The sequence below is a fragment of the Pezoporus occidentalis genome, unplaced genomic scaffold (genome assembly GCF_034315485.1).
Source record: "Pezoporus occidentalis ecotype Australia unplaced genomic scaffold, CSIRO_AGI_Poc_V1 ctg613, whole genome shotgun sequence".
In the NCBI taxonomy this organism is placed as follows: domain Eukaryota; kingdom Metazoa; phylum Chordata; class Aves; order Psittaciformes; family Psittacidae; genus Pezoporus; species Pezoporus occidentalis.
The window spans coordinates 17,691-35,207 of record NW_026915959.1 but is presented as its reverse complement, the minus strand read 5'-3'; the positions used below and the strand labels follow the sequence as shown (position 1 = coordinate 35,207).

The 17,517-nt window shown below is 58.5% G+C and overlaps 1 protein-coding gene across 1 annotated transcript; it reads right to left on the bottom strand.

Annotated features, from left to right (window-relative positions):
• Nucleotides 1-5,573: 5,573 nt before the first annotated feature.
• Nucleotides 5,574-17,467, bottom strand: RABGGTA (Rab geranylgeranyltransferase subunit alpha). The gene is made up of 9 exons (XM_062639720.1): nucleotides 17,453-17,467; nucleotides 15,778-15,937; nucleotides 14,127-14,178; nucleotides 13,941-14,029; nucleotides 11,355-11,443; nucleotides 10,285-10,401; nucleotides 8,839-8,952; nucleotides 7,177-7,264; nucleotides 5,574-5,734 (listed from the first exon to the last, which is right to left on the bottom strand). The coding sequence occupies exons 1-9, from the start codon at nucleotides 17,465-17,467 to the stop codon at nucleotides 5,586-5,588; spliced, it is 873 nt and encodes a 290-aa protein (XP_062495704.1). The 3' UTR covers nucleotides 5,574-5,585.
• Between the last annotated feature and the right edge of the window lie 50 nt (nucleotides 17,468-17,517).

Genomic DNA, 17,517 nt, shown 5'->3' with positions numbered 1-17,517 from the left:
ACTATGTGGCAGGGTGGTCCAGTAGCTCACTATGTGGCAATGGGGGGGAATGAATGGGGATGGATCACTATGTGGCAATGGGGGGGGAATGGGGTGGGGCAATGGATCACTATGTGGCAATGGGGGGGGAATGGGGGGGTAATGGATCACTATGTGGCAATGGGGGGGGAATGGGGGGGTAATGGATCACTATGTGGCAATGGGGGGGAATGAATGGGGATGGATCACTATGTGGCAATGGGGGGGAATGCGGTGGGCAATGGATCACTATGTGGCAATGGGGGGGGAATGGATCACTATGTGGCAATCGGGGGGAATGAATGGGGATGGATCACTATGTGGCAACGGGGGGGGGAATGGGGTGGGGTAATGGATCACTATGTGGCAATGGGGGGGTAATGGATCACTATGTGGCAATGGGGGGGGAATGGGGGGCAATGGGGGGGCAATGGGGGTCAATGGGGGGGAAATGGGGGGCAATGGGGGGGGGAATGGGGGGGGAATGGATCACTATGTGGCAATGGGGGGGGAATGGGGGGGTAATGGATCACTATGTGGCAATGGGGGGGAATGAATGGGGATGGATCACTATGTGGCAATGGGGGGATAAGGGGTGGGGTAATGGCTCACTATGTGGCAAGAAGGGTAATGAATGGGGATGGATCACTATGTGGCAACGGGGGGATAAGGGGTGGGGTTATGGCTCACTATGTGGCAGGGGGTCCGTAGATCACTATGTGGCAACAGGGGGGGTATGCGGTGGGGTAATGGCTCACTATGTGGCAGGGGGGTAATGAATGGGCCATAGGTCACTATGTGGCAGGGGGCACCCTATGGGGTGGGGCAATGGCTCAGTATGTGGCAGGGGGTCCAACAGCTCACTATGTGGCAACGGGGGAGGGATAGGTTGGGGCAACGGCTCAGAATGTGGCAGGGGGGTAAGGAATGGGCTATGGATCACTATGTGGCAACGGGGGGGTGAGGTCGGGCTATGGCTCACTATGTGGCAGGGGGGGTAATGAATGATCTATTGGATCACTATGTGGCAGAAGGGGTCCTATGCTTTAAGTAAATGGCTCACTATCTGGCAGCGGGGGTAATGACTGGGCTGTGGCTCACTATGTGGCAGGGGAGGGGTAAGGGGCGCGGCCTGGCTCACTATGTGGCAACGGGGGTATGGGGTGGCGCAATGGCTCAGCATGTGTCAGAGGCTGCAATAGCTCACTATGTGGCGGGGGGGAGCCTATGGGGTGTGGCAATGGCTCACTATATGGCAGGGGGGCAATAGCTCACTATATGGCAGGGGTGTTCTATGCTTTAGCTCAATAGCTCACTATGTGGCAGGGGGGGTCTTAAGGTGAATGGCTCACTATGTGGCAGGGGGGTCCTATGCTTAAGGTGAATGGCTCACTATGTGGCAGGGGGGTCTAATGCTTAAGGTGAATGGCTCACTATGTGGCAGGGGGGTCTAATGCTTAAAGTGAATGGCTCACTATGTGGCAGGGGGGGTCCAATGCTTAAGGTGAATGGCTCACTATATGGCAGGGGGGGTCTTAAGGTGAATGGCTCACTATGTGGCAGGGGGGTCTTAAGGTGAATGGCTCACTGTGTGGCAGGGGGGTCCTATGCTTAAGGTGAATGGCTCACTATGTGGCAGAGGGGTCTCAATGACTAGCCCCATGGCTCACTATGTGGCAAGGGGGTCCTAATGACTAGCCCCATGGCTCACTATGTGGCAGAGGGGTCTCAATGACTAGCCCCATGGCTCACTATGTTGCAAGGGGGTCCTAATGACTAGCCCCATGGCTCACTATGTGGCAACCCCCCCCCAAAGGCAGCAAACCCGGGTCAAGGGCGGCTCCCTATTTAGCAAGGGGGCCAGGGAATGGGGCTTGGTCATGGCTCCCTATTAAGCAGCGGCGGCACTCCCAGGGCGGCTCCCTATTTGGCAAGAGAGGGCAGGGCCGGGCAAGCCCCATTGCGGTTGCTGGCTCACTCTTTGGCAAGGGAGGGCACGGTGGGGGCGAGCCCCATTGAGGGCTATGGCTCACTATTTGGCAGTGGGGCAGATGGCGCAATCCAACCCCAGCCCCATAGGTCCCGCCCCACGGTGTTGAAATGGATGCGTCCGGATGATGCAAGAGGGAAAGGGGGGGGGAATGGGATGAACTGGGAGCACTGGGATGAACTGGGACCCATTGGGATGAATGGGATCCATTGGGATGAATGGGATCCATTGGGATGAATGGGAACTGGGAGCACTGGGATGAACTGGGACCCATTGGGATGAATGGGATCCATTGGGATGAATGGGAACTGGGAGCACTGGGATGCACTGGGACCCATTGGGATGAATGGGATCCATTGGGATGAATGGGATCCATTGGGATGAATGGGACCCATTGGGATGAATGGGAACTGGGAGCACTGGGATGAATTGGGAGCACTGGGATGCACTGGGACCCATTGGGATGAACTGGGACCCATTGGGATGAACTGGGATCCATTGGGATGAATGGGATCCATTGGGATGAATGGGACCCATTGGGATGAATGGGAACTGGGAGCACTGGGATGAACTGGGATCCATTGGGATGAATGGGACCCATTGGGATGAATGGGACCCATTGGGATGAATGGGAACTGGGAGCACTGGGATGAACTGGGAGCACTGGGATGCACTGGGACCCATTGGGATGAATGGGACCCATTGGGATGAATGGGATCCATTGGGATGAATGGGAACTGGGAGCACTGGGATGAACTGGGAGCACTGGGATGAACTGGGACCCATTGGGATGAATGGGACCCATTGGGATGAATGGGATCCATTGGGATGAATGGGAACTGGGAGCACTGGGATGAACTGGGAGCACTGGGATCCATTGGGATGAATGGGATCCATTGGGATGAATGGGAACTGGGAGCACTGGGATGCACTGGGACCCATTGGGATGAATGGGACCCATTGGGATGAATGGGAACTGGGAGCACTGGGATGAACTGGGAGCACTGGGATGAACTGGGACCCATTGGGATGAATGGGAACTGGGAGCACTGGGATGCACTGGGATGCACTGGGATCCATTGGGATGAATGGGACCCACTGGGATGAATGGGATCCATTGGGATGAATGGGATCCATTGGGATGAATGGGAACTGGGAGCACTGGGATGAACTGGGAGCACTGGGATGAACTGGGACCCATTGGGATGAATGGGATCCATTGGGATGAATGGGAACTGGGAGCACTGGGATGAACTGGGATCCATTGGGATGAATGGGATCCATTGGGATGAATGGGAACTGGGAGCACTGGGATGCACTGGGACCCATTGGGATGAATGGGATCCATTGGGATGAATGGGATCCATTGGGATGAATGGGAACTGGGAGCACTGGGATGAACTGGGACCCATTGGGATGAATGGGATCCATTGGGATGAATGGGAACTGGGAGCACTGGGATGAACTGGGAGCACTGGGATGAATGGGATCCATTGGGATGAATGGGATCCATTGGGATGAATGGGAACTGGGAGCACTGGGATGAACTGGGAGCACTGGGATGAACTGGGACCCATTGGGATGAACTGGGATCCATTGGGATGAATGGGATCCATTGGGATGAATGGGACCCATTGGGATGAATGGGAACTGGGAGCACTGGGATGAACTGGGATCCATTGGGATGAATGGGACCCATTGGGATGAATGGGACCCATTGGGATGAATGGGAACTGGGAGCACTGGGATGAACTGGGACCCATTGGGATGAATGGGACCCATTGGGATGAATGGGATCCATTGGGATGAATGGGAACTGGGAGCACTGGGATGAACTGGGAGCACTGGGATGAACTGGGACCCATTGGGATGAATGGGATCCATTGGGATGAATGGGAACTGGGAGCACTGGGATGAACTGGGATCCATTGGGATGAATGGGACCCATTGGGATGAATGGGACCCATTGGGATGAATGGGAACTGGGAGCACTGGGATGAACTGGGACCCATTGGGATGAATGGGACCCATTGGGATGAATGGGATCCATTGGGATGAATGGGAACTGGGAGCACTGGGATGAACTGGGATCCATTGGGATGAATGGGATCCATTGGGATGAACTGGGAGCACTGGGATGAACTGGGACCCATTGGGATGAATGGTATCCATTGGGATGAATGGGACCCATTGGGATGAATGGGATCCATTGAGATGAATGGGAACTGGGAGCACTGGGATGAACTGGGAGCACTGGGATGAATGGGATCCATTGGGATGAATGGGATCCATTGGGATGAATGGGAACTGGGAGCACTGGGATGAACTGGGACCCATTGGGATGCACTGGGACCCACTGTGACCCACTGAGCCCCATTGCAACCCACTGAGCCCCATTGAGCCCCATAGAGCCCCATTGCGACCCACTGAGCCCCATAGGGACCCATTGAGACCCATTGTGACCCACTGAGCCCCATTGCAACCCACTGAGACCCATTGAGCCCCATTGGGACCCACTGTGACCCACTGAGCCCCATTGCGACCCACTGAGCCCCATTGAGCCCCATAGGGACCCACTGAGCCCCATTGAGACCCACTGAGCCCCATTGCGACCCATTGAGCCCCACTGAGCCCCATTGCGACCCATTGAGCCCCATTGCGACCCTCTGAGCCCCACTGAGCCCCATTGAGACCCACTGAGCCCCACTGAGCCCCATTGCGACCCTCTGAGCCCCATTGAGCCCCATAGGGACCCATTGAGACCCACTGAGCCCCATTGAGCCCCATTGAGCCCCATTGTGACCCATTGCGACCCACTGAGCCCCATTGCGACCCACTGAGCCCCACTGAGCCCCATAGGGACCCATTGAGCCCCATTGAGCCCCATTGAGCCCCATAGGGACCCACTGAGCCCCATTGCGACCCACTGAGCCCCACTGAGCCCCATTGCGACCCATTGAGCCCCATTGCGACCCACTGAGCCCCATAGGGACCCATTGAGCCCCATTGAGCCCCATTGCGACCCACTGAGCCCCATTGCGACCCACTGAGCCCCATTGCGACCCACTGAGCCCCACTGAGCCCCATTGCGACCCATTGAGCCCCATAGAGCCCCATTGCGACCCACTGAGCCCCATAGGGACCCACTGAGCCCCATTGCAACCCACTGCGACCCATTGAGCCCCATAGAGCCCCACTGAGCCCTATTGAGCCCCATTGAGCCCCATAGGGACCCACTGAGCCCCATTGCGACCCACTGAGCCCCATTGAGCCCCATTGAGCCCCATAGGGACCCATTTAGCCCCATTGCGACCCACTGAGCCCCATTGAGCCCCATTGCGACCCACTGAGCCCCATTGAGATGCATTGGGCCCCATTGGCCACCACTTTAATTCGCTGCGGCCCCTTTAAGACGGGGGGGGGCGTGGCCAAAGAGAAGAGGGGGCGTGGCCAAAGGGAGGGGGCGTGGCCAAAGGAAAGGGGGGGCAAAGGGAGGAGGGGGCGTGGCCAATGGAGGGACCAAGGGGGCGTGGCCAATGGGGGGCGTGGCCAATGGGTGGAGGGGGCGTGGCCACGCTCAGCCCCAGCTGACGTCAACGCCGGGCAGGAGGAGCCCCACGTGGTGGGCGGCGCCGGGGGCGGAGGCGAGCGGCGTGCCGGCCAATCGGAGGCGAGCGAGGCGGGGGCAGGCGGCCAATGGCGAGAGGGCGGAGGCGTGGTCGAGGGCTGGATGGGGGGGGGGAAGGGGCGGGGTCAGAGGGGGGAAGGACACGCCCACCCAGCCCGCAAGACACGCCCCCTTCGGAGGGTGCCATTGAGAACCATTGAACCCCATTGAGACCCATTATAGCCCCATAGCGCCCCATAGCCGCCCCATAGAGCCCCATAGCTGCCCCATAGAGCCCCATAGCTACCCCATAGAGCTCCATAGCCACCCCATAGCCGCCCCATAGCCGCCCCATAGTGCCCCATAGCACCACATAGCGCCCCATATCTGCCCCATAGAGCCCCATAGCTGCCCAATAGAGTCCCATATCCACCCCATAGCGCCCCATATCCCCCCCATAGCACCCCATAGCCGCCCCATAGAGCCCCATAGAGCCCCATAGCGCCCCATAGCGCCAACAGTGCCCCATAGCACCCCATAGTGCCCCATAGCTGCCCCATAGCCGCCCCATAGCACCCCATATCCCCCCCATAGCACCCCATAGCCCCCACCATAGCACCCCATAGCACCACATAGCGCCCCATATCCGCCCCATAGCCTCCCCATAGCCGCCCCATATCCACACCATAGCACCCCATAGGCCCCCCATAGCACCCCATAGCCCCCCCATAATGCCCCATAACTGCCCCATAGCGCCCCATAGCTGCCCCACAGCTCCCCATAGCACCACATAGCGCCCCATATCCGCCCCATAGACCCCATAGCTGCCCCATAGAGCCCCATATCCATCCCATAGCACCCCATAGCCGCCCCATAGCACCACATAGCACCCCATAGCACCACATAGCGCCCCATAGCGCCCCATAGCCCCCCCATAGCGCCCCATAGCACCACATAGCGCCCCATATCTGCCCCACAGAGCCCCATAGCGCCCCATAGCGCCCCATAGCCGCCCCATAGCCGCCCCATAGCGCCCCATAGCCGCCCCATAGCGCCCCATAGCCGCCCCATAGCCGCCCCATAGCGCCCCATAGCGCCCCATAGCCGCCCCATAGCGCCCCATAGCACCACATAGCGCCCCATATCTGCCCCATAGAGCCCCATAGCGCCCCATAGCGCCCCATAGCCACCCTATAGCACCCCATAGCCGCCCCATAGCACCCCATAGCACCACATAGCACCCCATATCCGCCCCATACAGCCCCTTAGCTGCCCCATAGCCCCCCATAGCGCCCCATAGCCCCCCATAGCGCCCCATAGCCCACCATAGCCCCCCATAGCGCCCATAGCACCCCATAGAGCCCCATAGCCCCCCATAGCACCCCATAGCGCCCCATAGCGCCCCATAGTGCCCCATAGCCTCCCCATAGCCGCCCCATAGCACCCCATAGTGCCCCATACCCTCCCCATACCCACCCCATAGCGCCCCATAGCCCCCCCATAGAGCCCCATATCCACCCCATAGAGCCCCATATCCACCCCATAGTGCCCCATAACTTACGGTTCCCCTCCAGCCCCAGCTCCTCCAGCCAAGGCAGGGGGGGGAAGCCCTGAAGGCTCCGGAGCCGGTTGTGGGCCACGTCCAGCACCTGCAATGGGGCCAGGGACCCATAGAGACCCATAGGGACCCATAGAGACCCATAGAGACCCCATAGAGACCCATAGAGACCCATAGAGACCCCATAGAGACCCATAGAGATCCATAGAGACCCCATAGAGACCCCATAGAGACCCATAGAGACCCATAGAGACCCATAGAGACCCCATAGAGACCCCATAGAGACCCATAGAGACCCATAGAGACCCCATAGAGCCCCCATAGAGCCCCATAGAGACCCCATAGAGACCCATAGAGAGACCCATAGAGACCCATAGAGACCCATAGAGACCCCATAGAGACCCCATAGAGACCCATAGAAACCCATAGAGACCCATAGAGACCCATAGAGAGACCCATAGAGACCCATAGAGACCCATAGAGACCCCATAGAGACCCCATAGAGACCCATAGAGACCCCATAGAGACCCATAGGGACCCATAGAGACCCCATAGAGACCCACAGGGACCCATAGGGACCCATAGGGAGCCATAGGGAGCCATAGAGACCCCATAGACCCCCCTATCCCCCCATAGACACCCCATAGCACCCAATAGTGCCCCATAGCGCCCCATAGACCCCCATCTTGAGGCGCCACAGGGCCCCCATGGATGCTGGGAGCCCCCCATAGACCCCCATAGGGACCCCACAGACCCCCCATAGACCCCTATAACCCTCCATATCCCCCCATAGACCCCCTATAGCACCCCACAGCCACCCCATAGACACCCCATATCACCCCATAGACACCCCATAGACACCCCATAGATCCCCATAGACCCCTACAGACACCTCACAGACCCCCCATAGACCCCTATAACCCCCCATATACCCACATAGACACCCCGTAGCACCCCATAGACCCCTATAGAGCCCCATAGACCCCCATAGCCACCCCATAGACCCCCCCCATAGCACCCCATAGACACCCCATAGACACCCCATAGCGCCCCACCCCCATAGCCCCATAGCCACCCCATAGCACCCCATAGCGCCCCATAGCCACCCCATAGACCCCCATATCCCCCCATAGCGCCCCATAGACCCCCATAGGACCCCACAGCCCCCCCAAACACCCCATAGGACCCCTATAGACCCCCATAGACCCCCCATATCCCCTCATAGGCACCCCATAGATCCCCCATAGAGACCCACAGCCACCCCACAGCGCCCCATAGACCCCCATAGAGCCCCATTGCCAGACACCCCATAGACCCCCCATAGACCCCTATAGAGCCCCATAGACCCCTATAGAGCCCCATAGCACCCCACAGCCACCCCATAGACCCCTATAGACCCCCCATAGCTGCCCCATATCTCCCCACCTTGAGGCGCCGCAGGGCCCCCATGGCTGCCGGGAGCCCCCCATAGAGCCCCCATAGGGACCCCACAGACCCCCCATAGACCCCTATAGAGCCCCATAGCGCCCCATAGAGCCCCCATAGCACCCCATAGAGCCCCATAGACACCCCATAGAGCCCTATAGAGCCCCATAGACCCCTATAGCGCCCCATAGCACCCCATAGCGCCCCATAGACACCCCATAGAGCCCCACAGCTCCCCACCTTGAGGCGCCGCAGGGCCCCCATGGCTGCCGGGAGCCCCCCGAGGCCGTTGTGGGCCAGGTCCAGGTGGGGCACCAGGGTCAGGTGCTCCAGCAGGGGAAGTGACGTCAGCGCCTGCAGGGGGCGGAGCCAAATCAAGCCACGCCCCCCCTCCAAACCCCGCCCCTTTATCCCCTTTCAAACCCCCTTTAAGCCCCTCCCACCCCAAGCTCTGCCCCTTTAAACCCTCCCACCCCATAAGCCCCGCCCCCTTTAAGCCCCTCCCACCCCATAAGCCACGCCCCCTTAAGCCCCTCCCACCTCAAGCTCCGCCCCTTTAAAGCTCTACCCATGCATTAAGCACCGCCCCCTTTAAGCCCCTCCCACTCCAAGCTCTGCCCCTTTAAAGCCTCCCACCCCATAAGCCACGCCCCCTTAAGCCCTTCCCACACACTAAGCCCCGCCCCCTTTAAGCCCCTCCCACCCCAAGCTCCGCCTCTTTAGGCCCAACCCCGCTCTAAGCCCCACGCTCATTACAAGCCCCGCCCCCTTTAAGCCCCTCCCACCCCAAGCTCCGCCCCTTTAAAGCTCTACCCATGCATTAAGCACCGCCCCCTTTAAGCCCCTCCCACACACTAAGCCCCGCCCCCTTTAAGCCCCTCCCACCCCGAGCTCCGCCCATTGAGGCCCAACCCCGCCTCTTTAAGCCCCACACTCACCACAAGCCCCGCCCCTTTAAACCCTTCACATTCATTAAGCCCCGCCCCCTTTAAGCCCCACCCCCACCCCAAGCACCCCATCTCCCCTTCAAAGCCCCCATTCACCTCAAGCCACCCCCCTTCAAACCCTTCCCAATTCATTAAGCCCCGCCCCCTTAAGCCCCGCCCCCAATAAGCCCCGCCCCTTTAAGCAACTCATTCACCTCAAGCCACGCCCCCTTTAAAGCCCCACCCATTAAGCCCCGCCCCCAACCCCTCCCCTCCCCCTTTAAGCCCCTCCCCTTTAAACCCCCTCCCACCCAAGCCCCTCCGCCCTCCTTTCAAGCCCCCACCCCTCCAAGCCCCTCCCACCCCTTTAAGCCCCTCCCCTTTAAAATCCCTCTCTTTAAGCCCCTCCCACTTTAAGCCCCTCCCCTTTAACCCCCTCCCACCCCTTTAAGCCCCGCCCCTTTAAATCTCTCTCCCTTTAAGCCCCTCCCATCCCTTCAAGCCCCTCCCCTTTAAGCCCCTCCCACCCCCTTTAACCCCCTCCCACCCCTTTAACCCCCTCCCACCCCTTTAAGCCCCTCCCACCCCCCTTAAGCCCCTCCCACCCCTTTAAGCCCCTCCCACCCCCTTTAACCCCCTCCCACCCCCTTTAACCCCCTCCCCCCCTTTAAGCCCCTCCCACCCCCTTTAAGCCCCTCCCACCCCCTTTAACCCCCTCCCACCCCTTTAAGCCCCTCCCACCCCCTTAAGCCCCGCCCACCTTCCCTCGGAGGCGGAGCTCCCCTTCAGGCCCCGCCCCCCTGCGCAGCAGCGCCGCCGCCACCTCCAATCGGGACGCAGCATCGCTGACGAAGCCCCGCCTCAGCGGGTCCGCTGCCTTATAAGGGCAATAAGGGGGGCGGAGCCACGTTAGGCCACGCCCCCCTCCTCCCTTTCTCCTCCCCTTAGAGGCTATGGGGGGGGAATGGGGGCCATTGGGCTCTATGGTTTGTACTGGTTTATACTGGTTTGGACTGGTTTGAACTGGATTGGACTGGTTTGAACTGGTTTAAACTGGTTTGTACTGGTTTATACTGGTTTGAACTGGTTTGAACTGGTTTGTACTGGTTTATACTGGTTTGGACTGGTTTGGACTGGTTTATACTGGTTTATACTGGTTTATACTGGTTTATACTGGTTTGGACTGGTTTGGGTTGGTTTGGACTGGTTTGGGTTGGTTTGGGTTGGTTTGGACTGGTTTGGACTGGTTTGAACTGGTTTGAACTGGTTTGAACTGGTTTGGACTGGTTTGGACTGGTTTATACTGGTTTGGACTGGTTTGGACTGGTTTGAACTGGTTTGGACTGGTTTGGGTTGGTTTGGACTGGTTTGAACTGGTTTATACTGGTTTGGGCTGGTTTATACTGGTCTATACTGGTCTGTACTAGTCTATGTTGTCCATACTGGTTTATACTGGTCCATACTGGTTTTCATCTATACTGGTCCCTACTGGTCTATACTGGTCCATACCGGTCTATACTGGTCCATACTGGCTTATACTGGTCCATACTGGTCTATACTGGTTCTGGACCATATTGGACCATACAGATCTATACTGGTCCCTGCTGGTCTATACTGGTCCATACTGGTCTATACTGGTCCCTACTGGTCTATACTGGTTTATACTGGTCCCTACTGGTTTATATTGGTCCATACTGGTCCTGGACCATAAGGGTCCATATAGATCTATACTGGTTCATACTGGTCCATACTGGTTTATACTGGTCCATACTATTCCATACTGGTCCATACTGGTCCATACTGGTCTATACTGGTTTATACTGGTCCCACCTGCAGCTCCTTCAGGCAGCTCCGCGTCTCCTCCTCGTGCTCCAGCGGCTCCAGGGCCCAGAGCAGCAGCGCCAGGGCCAGCAGGCAGCCTATGGGGCGCCCCATAGAATCAGTGGGGCGCCCCATAGAATCAGTGGGGCGCCCCATAGAATCAGTGGGGTGCCCCATAGAATCAGTGGGGTGCCCCATAGAATCAGTGGGGCGCCCCATAGAATCAGTGGGGAGCCCCATAGAATCAGTGGGGTGCCCCATAGAATCAGTGGGGCGCCCCATAGAATCAGTGGGGTGCCCCATAGGATCAGTGGGGCGCCCCATAGAATCAGTGGGGTGCCCCATAGGATCAGTGGGGCGCCCCATAGGGGTCAGTGGGGCGCCCCAGAGAATCAGTGGGGCGCCCCAGAGAATCAGTGGGGCGCCCCATAGAATCAGTGGGTGCCCCATAGGATCAGTGGGGCGCCCCATAGAATCAGTGGGGTGCCCCATAGAATCAGTGGGGTGCCCCATAGAATCAGTGGGGCGCCCCATAGGATCAGTGGGGCGCCCCATAGAACCAGTGGGGTGCCCCATAGAATCAGTGCCGTGCCCCATAGAATCAGTGGGGTACCCCATAGAATCAGTGGGGCGCCCCATAGGATCAGTGGGGTGCCCCATAGGATCAGTGGGGTGCCCCATAGAATCAGTGGGGCGCCCCATAGGGGTCAGTGGGGTGCCCCATAGAATCAGTGGGGCACCCCATAGAATCAGTGGGGCGCCCCATAGAATCAGTGGGGGGCCCCATAGGATCAGTGGGGTGCCCCATAGAATCAGTGGGGCACCCCATAGAATCAGTGGGGTGCCCCATAGAATCAGTGGGGTGCCCCATAGGATCAGTGGGGCGCCCCATAGAATCAGTGGGGCGCCCCATAGGATCAGTGGGGCGCCCCATAGAATCAGTGGGGCGCCCCATAGGATCAGTGGGGAGCCCCATAGAATCAGTGGGGAGCCCCATAGGATCAGTGGGGCGCCCCATAGAATCAGTGGGGTGCCCCATAGAATCAGTGGGGGTCCCATAGAATCAGTGGGGGTCCCATAGAATCAGTGGGGCACCCCATAGGATCAATGGGGAGCCCCATAGAATCAGTGGGGTGCCCCATAGGGGTCAGTGGGGTACCCCATAGAATCAGTGGGGTGCCCCATAGAATCAGTGGGGTGCCCCATAGAATCAGTGGGGCGCCCCATAGAATCAGTGGGGCGCCCCATAGGATCAGTGGGGCGCGCCATAGGGGTCAGTGGGGCGCCCCATAGAATCAGTGGGGCGCCCCATAGAATCCCAGTGGGGTGCCCCATAGGATCAGTGGGGTGCCCCATAGTTTCATGTGGGGGGCCCATTCGCTTCAGTGGGGTGCCCCATAGAATCAGTGGGGTGCCCCATAGAATCAGTGGGGTGCCCCATAGAATCAGTGGGGTGCCCCATAGAATCACTGGGGCGCCCCATAGAATCAGTGGGGAGCCCCATAGAATCAGTGGGATGCCCCATAGAATCAGTGGGGTGCCTCATAGAATCAGTGGGGCGCCCCATAGAATCAGTGGGGTGCCCCATAGGATCAGTGGGGCGCCCCATAGAATCAGTGGGGTGCCCCATAGGATCAGTGGGGCTCCCATAGAATCAGTGGGGCGCCCCATAGGATCAGTGGGGAGCCCCATAGAATCAGTGGGGCGCCCCATAGGATCAGTGGGGAGCCCCATAGAATCAGTGGGGCACCCATAGGATCAGTGGGGAGCCCCATAGGATCAATGGGGCTCCCATAGGGATCTATGGGGCACCCATAGGGATCAATGAGGCACCCATAGGGATCTATAGGGCACCCATAGGGATCCATGGGGCTCCCATAGGGATCAATGGGGCACCCATAGGGATCAATGGGGCGCCCATAGGAATCAATGGGGCACCCATAGGGATCAATGGGGCGCCCATAGGGATCAATGGGGCCCATAGGGATCTATAGGGCACCCATAGGGATCAATGGGGCGCCCATAGGGATCAATGGGGCTCCCATAGGGATCAATGGGGCACCCATAGGGATCTATAGGGCACCCATAGGGATCAATGGGGCACCCATAGGGATCTATAGGGCACCCATAGGGATCTATGGGGCGCCCATAGGGATCAATGGGGCGCCCATAGGGATCAATGGGGCGCCCATAGGGATCAATGGGGCTCCCATAGGGATCAATGGGGCTCCCATAGGGATCAATGGGGCACCCATAGGGATCAATGGGGCTCCCATAGGGATCAATGGGGCACCCATAGGGATCAATGGGGCGCCCATAGGGATCAATGGGGCACCCATAGGGATCAATGGGGCACCCATAGGGATCAATGGGGCGCCCATAGGGATCAATGGGGCCCATAGGGATCAATGGGGCCCATAGGGATCTATGGGGCGCCCATAGGGATCAATGGGGCACCAATAGGGATCAATGGGGCACCCATAGGGATCAATGGGGCTCCCATAGGGATCAATGGGGCACCCATAGGGATCAATGGGGCTCCCATAGGGATCAATGGGGCCCATAGGGATCTATGGGGCGCCCCATAGGCCTCACCCCTGCTGTGGGGCTCCAGCTCCCGCAGCTCCCGGCACCATTGAACCTGCTCCTGCAGCAGCCCCGCCTCGGCCACGCCCACTTCCGGCCTGCCATATATGGGCATGGAAAAAAGGGGGCGTGGCCACTTCAAACCACACCCCCCTTTTCCATATATGGTGTTGTAAAGGGGGGGGCGGGGCTTACCAGAACAGCTCCCGCGCTGCGATTGGCTGCTGCCACCAGGCCTCTTTCTCGCCTAGGGAAGAGGGGGCGGAGCTTAAAGGGGGCGGGGCTTAAAGCGATTGGACAAAGAGAGGGAAGGGGCGGAGCTTAAAGGGGGCAGGGATTAAAGCGATTGGGTGAAAGGGGGAAGGGGCGGAGCTTAAATGGGGTGGGTCTTAAAGCAATTGGACAAGAGGGGGGGCGGAAAGGGGGTGGGGCTTAACGTGATGGGGAAGGGGGTGGGGATTAAAGCGATTGGACAAAGAGGGAAAGGGGCGTGGCTTAAGGGGGCGTGGCTTAACGTGATTGGATGAGGGAGAAGTGGCGGAGCTTAAAGGGGTGGGGCTTAACGTGATGGGGAAGGGGCGGGGCTTAAAGGGGGCGGGGCTTAACGCTAATGGACGAAGGGGGGAGGGGCGGGGCTTAACGTGATTGGAAGAGGGAGAAGGGGCGGAGCTTAAAGGAGCGGTGCTTAAAGCGATTGGACGAAGCTGGGAAGGGCGGGGTTTAAAGGGGGCGGGGCTTAATGTGATTGGACAAGGGGGGGCGGAGCTTAAAGGGGGCGGTGCTTAAAACGATTGGATGAATGGGGAAGGGGCGGAGCTTAAAGGGGCGGGGCTTAACGTAATGGGGAGGGGGCGGGGCTTAAAGGGGGCGGGGCTTACAGCGATTGCTGGGGCCTAAAGGGGCGGGGCTTAACGCGATTGGATGAGGGAGAAGGCGGAGCTTAAAACGATTGGACGGGGGAAGGGGTGGGGCTTAAAGGGGCGGGGCTTAACATGATTGGACAAGGGGGGACGGAGCTTAAAGGGGCGGGGTTTAACGGGATTGGAGGGGACGGAGCTTAAAGCGATTGGATGAAGTGGGGGGAATGGGCGGAGCTTAAAGGAGGCAGGGCCTTAAAGCGATTGGACGAATGGGGAAGGGGCAGAGCTTAAAGGGGGCGGGGCTTAACGCTAATGGACGGGCCTTAAAGGGGGCGGGGCTTAAAGCGATTGGACGAAGATGGGAAAGGGCGGGGTTTAAAGGGGGCGGGGCTTAACGCGATTGGATGAGGGAGAAGGGGCGGAGCTTAAAACGATTGGATGGGGAAAGGGGGCGGGGCTTAAAGGGGCGGGGCTTAACGTGATTGGACGAAGGGGGCGGAGCTTAAGGGGGGTTTAACGGGATTGGAGGGGGCGGAGCTTAAAGCGTTTGGACGATTGTGGGGGAATGGGGCGGGGCAATTGGACAAGGGGGAATGGGGCGCGGGGCTTAAAGCGATTGGACAAGGGGGGAAGGGGCGGGGCTTAAAGGGAGGCGGGGCGTAACGTGATTGGACGCAGGGGGGGCAGAGCTTAAAGGGGGCGGGGCTTAAAGCGATTGGATAAAGGGGACGAAGGGGGGTGGGGCTTAAAGGGGGCGGGGCTTAAGGCAATTGGATGAAGGGGGAAGGGGTGGGGCTTAAAGGGGCGGGGTTTAACGGGATTGGAGGGGGCGGACCTTAAAGCGATTGGCCGAAGTGGGGGAATGGGCGGAGCTTAAAGGGGCGGGGGCTTAAAGCGATTGGATGAAGTGGGGAATGGGAGGAGCTTTAAGGGGGGCGGGGCTTAACGTGATTGGATGGGGAGGGGAAGGGGGCGTGGCCTCGCACCTGATTGGAGGGTGAGCTCGGCGGAGGCGGGGCCCCGCGCCCACGTGACCCGGACGTGGATGGCGGAGGTGGGCGGGGCCGGGGGCAGGTCCAGGAGCTGCCAATCAGAGGGGAGGATGTGGTAAGCCCCGCCCCCACCCCCCCCCCGCAAGCCCCGCCCCTTTGGGGAGGCCACGTGACCCCTTGGATGAGCCCATTGAGCCCCATTGAAACCCCATTATAACCCCATTGAACCCCATTAACCCCCATTATAACCCCATTAAACCCCATTATCCCCCATTACCCTCCATTATAACCCCATTATCCCCCATTAAACCCCATTAACCCCCATTATAACCCCATTACCCCCCATTAACCCCCATTATAACCCCATTAGCCCCCATTCCCCCATTATAACCCCATTATCCCCCATTATCCCCCATTATCCCCCATTATCCCCCATTATAACCCCATTAAACCCCATTATAACCCCATTACCCCCATTATTCCCCATTACCCCCCATTCCCCCCATTATAACACCATTATCCCCCATTATAACCCCATTAAACCCCATTACCCCCATTATAACCCCATTATAACCCCATTACCCCCCATTATAACCCCATTACCCCGATTAAACACCATTGAACCCCATTACCCCCATTATAACCCCATTATCCCCCATTAAACCCCATTATCCCCCATTATAACCCCATTATAACCCCATTATCCCCCATTAAACCCCATTATCCCCCATTATAACCCCATTACCCCCCATTAAACCCCCATTATAACCCCATTAAACCCCATTACCCCCATTACCCCCCATTATAACCCCATTATAACCCCATTATCCCCCATTATAACCCCATTAAACCCCCATTATCCCCCATTCCCCCATTATAACCCCATTAACCCCCATTAGCACCCCATTAAACCCCATTACCCCCCATTAAACCCCATTACCCCCCATTCATTAACCCCCATATACCCCAATACCCCCCATATACCCCAATACCCCTCATTACCCCCCATATACCCCAATCCCCCCCAATCCCCCCTATATATCCCCATACCCCCCATTACCCCCCATATACCCCAATGCCCCCCATTACCCCCCATATACCCCAATACCCCCCATTACCCCCCCATATACCCCAATGCCCCCCATTACCCCCCCATATACCCCAATGCCTCCCATATACCCCCCATATACCCCAATACCCCCCCATACCTCAATACCCCCCATTCATTAACCCCCATATACCCCAATGCCCTCCTTATACCCCAATACCCCTCATTACCCCCCATATACCCCATTAGCCCCCAATACCCCCCCATATACCCCAATACCCCTCATTACCCCCCCATATACCCCAATACCCCCTATATACCCCATTACCCCCCATATACCCCAATGCCCCCCATATACCCCAATACCCCCCATATCCCCCAATACCCCAATGCCCCCCATTCCCCCCATATACCCCAATACCCCCTATATACCCCATTACCCCCCCTATATACCCCATTCCCCCCCATATACCCCAATGCCCCCCATATACCCCAATACCCCCCATATCCCCCAATACCCCAATGCCCCCCATTCCCCCCATATACCCCTATACCCCCCGTATACCCCAATACCCCCTATATACCCCATTCCCCCCTATATACCCCATTCCCCCCATATACCTCAATACCCCCCATATCCCCCAATACCCCCATGCCCCCCATAACGCCCCCCATTACCCCCCACC